At 45.0% G+C, this 10828-nt stretch overlaps 1 protein-coding gene across 2 annotated transcripts in view; it reads right to left on the reverse strand.

Annotated features, from left to right (window-relative positions):
- Positions 1 to 10828, reverse strand: part of PLCB1 (phospholipase C beta 1) — a 320638-nt gene that overhangs the window by 70143 nt on the left and 239667 nt on the right. For both annotated transcript variants that reach the window (XM_027898673.1, XM_027898674.1), the window contains exons 13-16: positions 7619 to 7703; positions 6971 to 7148; positions 1677 to 1747; positions 1005 to 1101 (exon numbers count right to left, since the gene is read on the reverse strand). In XM_027898673.1, the coding sequence (XP_027754474.1) occupies positions 1005 to 1101; positions 1677 to 1747; positions 6971 to 7148; positions 7619 to 7703 (431 nt within the window). The remainder of the gene's footprint in view (positions 1 to 1004; positions 1102 to 1676; positions 1748 to 6970; positions 7149 to 7618; positions 7704 to 10828) is intronic.

A 10828-nucleotide genomic window follows, 5' to 3' on the forward strand; every position in this document is an offset into this window, starting at 1 on the left:
CACAGGCATGTGAGCAGAGAAAAAAACAAGGCAATTTTATAGCAGCTGCATCAACTTGTCCTGCTAGGATTCACATGGCTTCCTTTCCAGAAGGCACATCTCCTTCCCACTGTGTTCTTGTAATTCTCATTAGAGCTAAAGGAGATTACAAACATCCAAAGGGACACTACTCGAGGGAACGAGCCCAGCTCCCTGCATGGTTCTGTGACTGCCTGTGTGCGTGTGTCTGTATAAATACCCACATACAAATGAGCAGTTGGTAACTTCTTATGTGTTTATTATTCACCACAAGTAAATGCAGAATCTTGTACAGAGACATGGACTGAGGCAACAATTACCTGTCCTCTGCCAAGGCCACCACGGATCTGGAATAAATTAAAGTGCTATACACTTCTTAAACTAAAAAGAGCCAAAAGCACATAAAAACCTGTCAAAACAAAGTGAAAAAGGGCAGGCAAACAGCAGGGGGTGGTGCACCAAGAAAGGAAAAGATGCTGCAGTGTTTACTGAGGATGCCACTGAGTGAATGCCTAGCAAGGCATCTTCTGTAAAAGTCAGCAGGGGATGAAATTATGGCCTTTCTATACAACACACTGAGGCAGGAAAGAGTGAATTTGCATTTGGGGAAGGGCACACTCTGCTTCCTCTGAATCTTCTGCAAAAGCAGCAGAGGCAAAATAGAAGCAGGAATATTTATGACCACCTCTCTCCAGCTGCTTGAGTTACTCTTCAGTCACGGGCAACAAAGGCAATGTAAGCACATAATTGTCAAAAATGGTTTCGAAATGCCAGCCTGTTTACTGGTGATGAAGTTGGGTATTTCGACCAAAAGGAGGTTCCAAAATAAAAATGGATTTATTTGGCCGGATACCAAGGGAGCACTCTCTGTCTGTGTGTCTGGATCTAACTGAGAGGAGGCCAAGCAGCGTTTCTCCAGAACTTTCTGCCAAACACTCGCTAGGGAATCTCCAGTGTGAGGTGCTGCTCACGCTTAGCTTACTTACTTTTTGATACTTCAAACGACTCAAACTTCACGGGTTGAATGTAGTTCACCAGGTTAGACATCTCCTCCGTGGCCATGGCCTCGCTGCCAGCAGTACCCTGGGGCAGAGAAGGGGAAAAAAAAAAAAGGCTGCAGCTTGGAGCTGTCCATCGGGGGCCACGAACATCACAGCCCAGTTCTCTGTCAGTTGTGGTATCTGACCCTGACCCTGGCTCGGTGAAGGCAATGCTTTACGTAGGGAGCATCACGTAATAAAGCAGAAAATTGGCCATAAAATGTAAATTTGACATTAAAATGCTGCTGTATTCATTCTTTTTGTGTGACTCCTAGGGAAGGGACTGCACTAGCTTTACACAGGCACAGTACTGAGCATACTTATAAAGTACTGCTGGATAAATAACAAATACAGTTCTAAGCTTTGGATATCAACTTTTTCCTCTAACAATGCTCAACGCACCACAAGCAGCCGTGGTGCTATTCGTTCCTTATCTTCAGAAAATTAAAGTACAAACAAACAAAGCAAAGACTGTGCTTCCAAACCCAGATCAACAACCAGCTCGGGAAAGCCGGTGCTGTGCTTCCCGGTGCTCTGCCTCCCTCTCTCCACTGGACGGCAGCCCCACTCCTGGTAACACGCTCCAACCCTCCCCACCACGCACATCCACACCCTTACTTCATCCATCGACGACTTCTTACAGTCATCGTCATAGTCGTCATCATCGTCGCTCTCCATGTCTGCTTCTCCTGGAAAGTTTCAAGCAGAAGATAATTACTGGCTGAAGCAACAGTTGCAATTACCAGCGACAAATTCAACAAAGATGTGCAAGTAGCAGTGCTTGAGGGAGAGTGAGTCGCACATGTGCTTTTTGTCACAGCACAAATCAAACACACCGGTCTCGAGGGATTCATGATTCATCCCTCTTCGGCACTGATTTAAGTTCTTATTGCCCAACCGAGCTAAAACTCTTCCTCTGCAGCTGTCTGAAGCTTTGGAAATCAGCACTGACAAAAGAGTGCAGTGTGTGGATCCAGCGTCACAAAGTGCTCTGGAGAGATGTTCCCATGTTTGGGGCTGATGTGAGTTCAAACTCCTGCTGTTGCAGGATCCGTGCAGGACCTCCCGTGGATGCCTCACCCACTCCGAGGAGTTCACACGCAACACCACGGTCGGGGTGAGGAAACCCCACAGGAAAACTGATGAGATTCTCATGTGCTGTGCTATCAAGGGGGCTGCTCAGCAAAATCCATCTGCTCTGAACGTATCCCAGTCCGTGCAGTGAGGCAGCGCAGCTGGGAGGGGCTGGCACAGGAGCCAAACTGCAGCGAGTGGGCTCCGATTCCCCTGGCTGATCACTCTGCTGTTCCTCCGTTAGGGCTCCGCTGGCACAGCTCAGCTGCACCGGCTGAGGGCAGTGTGAGCCAAAAAATGGGAACAACCACGCGAAAGGCTCATCCTTTCCCCGAAATTGTAAAGGGGACCAGATAGAACACATTTACTGCCTTGCTCCCAATTGCGGCGCCCTCATCAAAATCCTCCGGGCAAGACACAAATTCTTTAATGTTAATTAACGGCTGCCTCCCCTCGCCTCCAAAATGTTTTGATTTGGTTGCATCAGAAATTAAACCATTAAGGAACATCAAGCTTATCTTTCTCTTTAGAAACTCCCCCTGAGGGCCTGGCTGTCATAAAGTGTACATTGTGCATCTGGAGAAGACTCTGGAAAAGAAGAATTTAACTTACACTGCAGTCACCAATCCACACCTATAAGACTGACAACTCTCCCTAAAGATTTTATTCCACAAACCTTTCAGCTTGTTTCAGCAGTGGCAGCAAAAAAAAAATCTGACTACTGTGCAGCATTCCCAAACTCTCCAGAGAATGGTAATTCGGCCTCAGTTCCTCCTGTCAATTTAGGGTCTAATCCAAAGCCCACTGAGTCAATAAACTGCTCTTTGTTCCAGCAGGCCTTGAATCATGCCCAGTGGGACCCTTCTGAACATGGAGAGCACATGAGTGTGCCTTTCACAACCAAATGATGACTACTCAGGCTGCATTTCCTTCCAGATGCAGATGTTGAAATGTCAGGCTTTTATTCATCAACACATTTCTTCCCGAACGTGTCCATTGAAGAAAATAACACGATTGCTCAACAGGCTCCAGGGATGGCTCCGGGAACCTCAGCACAGCGCACAGAGCCAGCCCAGCTCTCCCAGGGTTTGCAGTGACACTCTTTGGATGGGAAGCTTTCAAATGATTTAACCAGACTGGCGAAATAACGCTTTGCACAGCCCACAAAATGGGGAACGTGGGTAGATTCCAGCCAGCTTGCAGTGCTGAGATACCAGGTACACAACATTAGCCTGTTCTTGCTGGAAGTGTCCAGGGGGGAAAGTATGCAACACATTACTGGTTTATTTGAAAACACTTAACAGGGACACTCCCAAGGAGATCAGAACTCATTTTCAAGTTCTGCATCAGACAGCAAGACCAGGACAGGATTGCAAACACAGAATAAAAATGAGTGGCTTAGAAAGTGTGACTACATCTGCATTGCCTTTCACCCAGTAGCAGGGCCCTGTGCTCACACCCAGCCCTCCCTGCCACACTGCAGGGACACAAAGCCAGAGCAAGCCTTGGCCAGGCTGAGGAGATACAGACACCTTTGTGCTCACTGATCCCACTGCGGTGGCAGGATCAGCTCCCTGCCATCCCTGCCACCCCTTCCCAGGAGGGCACAGACACTGAGCACAGGCCAAGTCCAGCATGCATGTGTGAGCTTAAGGGACAACCAGCTGTGATGGCCTCATCACAACTTGCATTCAGATGGGGCTACAAACCCAGGTCAGGACAGGACCTCTCCATGCCACGTGATGAGATACAGTGAGAATGGAGAGCCCTGCTCCAAGGGCTTGCCCGGCAAATATGAGGCAAAAGCCTGCCCGTGGACAGAGGCAGACAGAAGAATTCCAAGGAATTAAAGGACGCTGCTCCCCAACACAACAGGGAAGTTGCAACACAGAAACTGCCAACTGCTCGTAGGCAGAAGGGCACAGGAAACTCCTCAGTGGGGCAGTTTCAAGGATGTTTTCCAGGAGCTGTCCCTAGTGAGTGGGGCAGTGTGGGGAAGGCATAGAAGTGCTCCTTGGGCAATGTAATGAGTGGACAAAGGAGGATGAACCCCAGCAGAGGGGTAGAGAGGTTCCACGCAGTAATACTGAATGGAGGATGAGTAGGAGAGGTGGCAACAAATATCCTGTTTGCAGGGGTGAGGAGGAGTGTGCTAAACATTATCCATCCTCACCACTCCTCAACAGCACAGTAGATACTGAGAGCCTCATAAAACAAAAGGTTAGGCAGGGCTTGAGATACAGATGGATCTGGCAATCTGCTTTCTCAAACCCCTTCAAAGTAACAGCCAGCATGGATTATGAAAGTGGTACTTGCTGTGCAGCTTGTTAGCTCTGTAACATTTAGGCAGCCACCAGCACCTTGGTGGGGAATCACCTTTTTTTTCCACTGTATATTAGCGCTTGCTGATTTTTAAAAAGGAAAAAAATAAACTTTATTCAGTTGGCTAATGGTAATTTGCTTTGTAACAACAGGCCACGGCCTCAGCTGGCAAGGAGCAGCAATGTACTAATGCATTTACACACACCCAGCCTAAACCCTTTCATCCAGTTTTCTATTTAAGCATCAGGAAATCACGGAGCCAACTCTACCCCCTCTCTCTGTCTTCCCGTGATTCTTCCCTTGCAGCACCCACTACTCTGACAAAAACCATCATCCTATCAGCGAGAAACTCACAACCTGCTTGGAAATTTAAAGAGAGTTCAATTAGCAAGTCTTAGCTACTTTCAGCATGGGCCTCCTTTGGGTGAAACGTATGACCCTGCAGAACTGCCACTGCTCTTTCTGCACTGCAGCAGAACTTGGGAAATTGTATTTACTTCTGCTCATTGTGCAAAACCAGCCAGGTCTAAGCTGCTTGTTTGCCAAGACTAAGAACTCTTTCACAGGTGTTATCTCAGAAATTAGTCCTTCTGCTTTGTCAGCTTTGCTGCACTTTTAGGAAAAGTTTTCTCCACTGACAGACAGGCCCTACTGAAGTCACCTTTTACAGCAGGTTCATGAGCATCCTGCAAGGCACTGCACAAGGCTCATTTCAGAATTCTTTAATTATCGCTACTGTATCGCTTTTATATGGTGTGTCTCACAAACAAATCAAAAGCCTGGTTCACTTGGGTTTCAATCTGACCTCAAGCAGTGTAAGATGCTGTCAGCTGAACTAACAATCTCCATATTTTTTGCACTGCTGCGAAAAAACTCATTTGGAATCTCAAGAAGACTGAATCAGCACAACTTCCTCCTGGAGATCAGCAGCAGCTCTGACAGGAGCTACACAGTCCAACAGAGTTACTTGAATAACATGCCCAACTTGCCAAATGTAAAGATTACATCAAGGTTGGAGCGGTGAAACAAAGGAATGAGGCAGCGAGAAGAAGGGTGTCTTGGTGACTGTTGAGCTCTGCTTCTCACTGGGTCTTGCCACATGGGTCTCATTAAATGGTGATTTTTTTTTTCCTTAAATGTTCTGATTTCCAGAAACACTGCATTCTCACAGCTCTAAGCTGCAGCTGAAACCTCCAGAGCTGTGCTCTGAATACTTGAAAATTTAAAGTGTTCTTGAAGAAATGAGATCCTGGGTGTTCCTTGTCAGTCATCCTTAAATTCTTCTTAAGCTTTGTCAGATTCCTCCGCCCTTAGATAAAGATTGGCTTAATTTTATTTCACTCCCCACAGGTGCTGTTCAGATAACTGCACTGCTGCTTGGCACGGATGCCCCCACAGAAATTCCCTGAGGATGCAGATCTGGGATCAAGTACTGAATACCAGAGGGAGAGAAAACACTGACTGACTGCATTGTCCCAGAGAGGCACCAGCCCTCAAGGAGCAACAGGGGCTGACACCAGGATTACAAGCGATGCATTCTGGCAGTCACGGCTGAACCAAGTGACCACACCAATCCTGCAGAATCAGTTCCAGCATTTGCTAATTTGTAAGTGTTCATCTGCATAATCAGAGGCTGTTACAGAGGTGACACAGGCATAATATCCACAGTTAATTTGTAAAATTACACACCCTGTTACGGGACTGACCCTCCTGCCTTGCAGCAGCATCAGCATCTTACATTCACAGCCCAGGCCCTCTCCTAGAAAAGCTTCCAGAGAGGCTCCTGAAGGACAAAGCTGTTGCCCTCTGTGCAAAACCAGGCCCTGAGAAAGCAAAAGCCATGTACTTTGCCACTGGTTCTCCCCATGTGCTGCTAACAAAAATGTAGAATTAGGAACCCAGAGCTGATTTCAAATGTTGGAACGTCATTTGGAACACAAGCTTATTTTCCTGCTGCCTGGGATTTGACTAAAGCAAATCAAGAAAATAGTGTGAAATCATCCCTGACACCAGGATGAATCTTCCTTTGAAATCCAGGCCCTTTTCACAGTTTCTTAAAAACAACAGCTGAAAACTCTTTCTTTGCTTCTAACAGGATAAACAGCGTTATCCACAAATGAAGCAGGATTTCTTTCTTTTTAATTCAGCTTGAGGCAAAACTGCCAGCATGAAAATTTTCAGCTCAATTAATCAAGAGTTTAGAAAAAATTACAAACAATGGGAAAAAAGTTTTTTAATGGCAAATGGTAATGAACTTACATTGCAGAAGAGCTTGCAGTGATTATTCTACTTCAGGGGCATAGATGCCTACGCCTTAAAGAATCCAAAATTTCAGCCTTGATAGGAGAAGAAATTCCAGCGTGCTGGAAACTCCTGGATCAATGACACTTAGTGTGGCTTCCTGCTGAGCAAGGCCCACACTCGTGTACCTGCACCGTCAACGGGCTGAGTTATAGCTGTAATTAATTAAGCATTTGTGTCTTAGGGAGATGTGTATTTGCAGATTCAACTCATACCTGCTCCGGGGGAGGAAGGTTCAAACATACTGGATGTATCACTGCACGTGTTGGAAGCCTGCTCCGACAGCTTCTTTTTCGCACTTCCATCTGCTGACTTATGTGACTTCTTCTTATTCTTCACCAGGATTTTGTACATTAAATCCATGGGGCTTGGAAGAGGAACCCCAGCTTCAAGCTTGCAGGGGAAAAAAAGAAGAGAGGTTTGTTAGAATTAAAAGAAACAAGCTTCTGACAGCTTCTTAGGGCCCACATGGCACAGGATGGTTTTGTAACCTCTTTGAGCCCCATTAAAACGAAATGGGCTTTGCACAAGACCTTAAATAAAACAGGGCTACTGAGGGCACTTAAGAAGAAAAATGCTTTATGAGATGTCTACAGTAATAACCCAAAATAAGTATTAGCTCAAATACGAAAGCCTGCATTATAAAATGAGGATCAATTGCATTTAGAAGATTACAATTCACTACAGCAGGACAACCTCTGCATAAAAAATGACGCTTAAGTCACTGACAGCTCACGTTGTTTTAACTCCCTCATTCAGACTCTGCTTTGAGAGGTTGTATGTGAAGAATGAGACAGGGCTGAAACGTTTCAATAAAAATTCACTCAGACATTTGGGATCTGACAAATCCCAAGCCACATTACCGGGTATTTTTCCAGCGGATCCATAAGCAATGCGTCTCCAAATATTAGTCTGCAGTACTCTGCCATTTTCGCCTGCTGTTTGGGGCTGAGGGGAAGAAAAGAAAGAAAGAAATGAGTTCCACTAATGCTACAGAGTGAAAGCAGCAGTAATGGAATATTTAATAGCCCTAAACTAGATATAATTTCCCACTGCAATTGCTGTGAGTTTTTTAGAGAGACCTAAATATATCATTCAATTACTTTGATTCCTCTGATAGAGTTTATCCAAAGGATCACACATGAGGTAGAGGCACTGGTCAACTGAATAACAGTGAAATAACTCTAACATGAATTTGCCTCTTTCGGGCAATGTTTTTATTCAAGGTTTAAATACTTTTCCCATTTCATTACTGTATCCACGTGCCTGGCATTCTTCTCAAATACCCCACAACCCCAATTGGATTTTGTCCTTTTGGTCAAACTCGACCTAAGGCATAAAACTCCAAACCAGTTACCCAGAAAAGAGTCTCCAGTGCAGGTGTCCTAAATTTCCCAGGCCAAGGGAACCCCTGCCCTCTCTCAGAGACCTCTGTGTCTCTATAGAGAATGTAAGAAGGGGCAGAAGAATTACTTGGGCTGGGTTTGTCCCAAAATCTAGTTTGGGCATGGGGTCAAATTCCTTTTATAAAATTTTTTAATTTGTCTAAAATCAGATACAGTGTCAAATTTCATCACCGCAAATTACTTCAGCAGTTTCCATGCCACCCTCTAGAAGTAAACTGTGTCTCAGTAAACTGCACCTCAGTAAACTCTACCTGTAGTGAATTTTCCCAAAAGGCAAGCAAAGGATGGAACAATTCCTGCATATCAGTGACAGAGGTTTTAGACTGAAGATGGGTCAGGCAGCTCAGAAATGTTACTCAAATCATCTGAAAATGCAGCTTGGTGCTTCAGTCACTTTCTAATTTTAGACACTGTGTATTTTTGTTCTGTGTGCCTGTTTAGAACCTGTAACATCTGAGCTTAGGTCTCCTCCAAAGAGTCCCTTTTTTGATACTCTGCTGGGAAGCCTCGCTGAAAGGACGGGATTATATCCCTCAATAGAACTTCCTCACCTACGGCTCATTATGGCAGACACAGGCATGGTGTAAGCTGTTGTGTTGCCATGGAGCTCTTTTTTTAGGGCAAAATAGAGCTGGGTATATATAGGAAAGACAGAAAAGGGCTGTTATTTCTGTTGCAAACCAGGAGTGGAACCATCAGCTTGTTGGTCATCAGTTCCCCAGGCCAGCGTGGCCAGAGCAGGGCTCAGATAAAGGCTGGCTGGCTTTTGGGGCAGAAATGCCACTTCCCTGGGATGGGCACTCTGGATGCCCCTGGAGGCAGAGATGGGGTGAACCAGCTGTCAGCTCAGTCACTGACCACATACACTGCGAGAGGGGCTTTCCACTGCCCCCCAAGGCCAGCTCAAACCCCGACAGGCACTCACTGAGGTGCCTTTGGCACGCAGGCTGTTCTGCGGGGAAAGAGAAAAGCCACTTGTGGCTGAGGATGGGAAATGAAGAGGAAGACAAGCGAGGCAGTGGAGCTGGGAACCCATAGAGGAGAGGGAGATGGGAAGAACAGATCAGGATAAGAGAATTGTGTTGGCTACTTGCAGCCAGCAGCTGCCAAGGGAGACAAAGGCACCTCACTCGGGCAAGCAGTGGGTATGGAGGAGAAAATCTGTGGGTCATTAGAAGGAATCTTATTCCAGTGTTCTCCACCAGCATGCATTTTGAATTTGCTCTTAGAGCCCAGACAGTTCAAAGCACATCCCCTTGAATCATCTGAGCACATTTATTGAAACCGTAGTAATTAGATGAGACACCATCATTTTTAATTGGGCACAACTCCAAAAAAAACCCTTTCTATAATAATCCGAAAAAAAAAAAAAAAAGGGGTAAGTTAAACCCAATAAATTTCCAGCTATCACCACAGCCAGAACAAATTCTTCTGCTCTCCTGTGTTTAATTACATGTTTACCTCAAAGAGAGCACAGCGAGAACTTTCATTTTTGCAAACGAGAAAAATGTAATGCAACACTATGTCGGTTCAGTGTATAAATTCCAATGTCACTGCATCCCAGAGGCAGAAAGAAGGAAAATTATGGGAAAAACTAATGGGTTCTAACGCTGTATAAAAAGCCTTGTGGTAGTAAATAAGGCCAAAGGAGGAAAATCTCGACACTGCAAAATTACTTGTCTTTGTGAACCGGACTATATGTGCAGATATTTTTATCAGCTCCTACAAGGAAATTAAAAAATATTTAGGAGTGCCAGCTTTTAACTGTGTGGTAGGTTTTTTTGTGTTCTCCCTAATACATAAATCCACGTATGTTTTGTTGCAAGAGAGTTCATTAGTCATAGTAGATTATGTATCACTATTACAGTGTTTTTAAAAGTTGGAATACCAGTCGCTTTTTATTTTCCCTTCTTTCAAAGCTATGAACCAGAGGAACGCATGAAACACCAACTTCTCTGCATCCACATGTTCCCCTGATTGTGTTAGGAATTAAAAAAAAACCCAGGTATTCCTTGGTCCACCTCTATTTTACTGGAAATTCTCTCAGCACTCACGTATTACAATGAGAGTTGATAGCCTGAAAAGAGCTGACTGTCTCTGCTTTCTGGTTTTTGCTGTGCAGACACGGACAGGCAGCACACACACTGATTATATGTGCCCCCCAAAAACGTGCCAGGGCAAGGGGAGATAAAGTGGGAACACAATACCTGGAGATATAGAAATAGAAAGGAGATGAAGGAATGTTTTCATTGCCATCCCTGCGTTGCTCATGCTTTATTTTACCGTGTTTACACTATGCCTGTTATGAAGGTCAATCACAGAGCTCTTCTGGCACAACTGCACAACCCCTGCTCCCAAACATTCCATCTTTATCACTCCTGCAGAAATACTTCCTCTGCCTAAGACAGGGGCACAGATGCTTCCCAGAAGAGTCTAAAATAATTCAAAGTGTAGGACGAAGAAGTGATAAAAAAAAAAAATCCTGTTAATATTTGAAATAACAATTCCAGCAAGAAACCGGCACTATGAATAACTGTAATTAAATTTAATCTTGGAAGCAATCTTCTATGGATACTGCTGAAGGATCACTTAACCTTTTTGCTATGTCATCAGTGCCTTTCTAATTATAGACTGTCTGCTTTCAGATTTGCAGATTGCTTATCTTCT

This window comes from Empidonax traillii, unplaced genomic scaffold (genome assembly GCF_003031625.1).
Source record: "Empidonax traillii isolate 1590-97213 ecotype Southwest subspecies unplaced genomic scaffold, ASM303162v1 scaffold614:size843888, whole genome shotgun sequence".
In the NCBI taxonomy this organism is placed as follows: domain Eukaryota; kingdom Metazoa; phylum Chordata; class Aves; order Passeriformes; family Tyrannidae; genus Empidonax; species Empidonax traillii.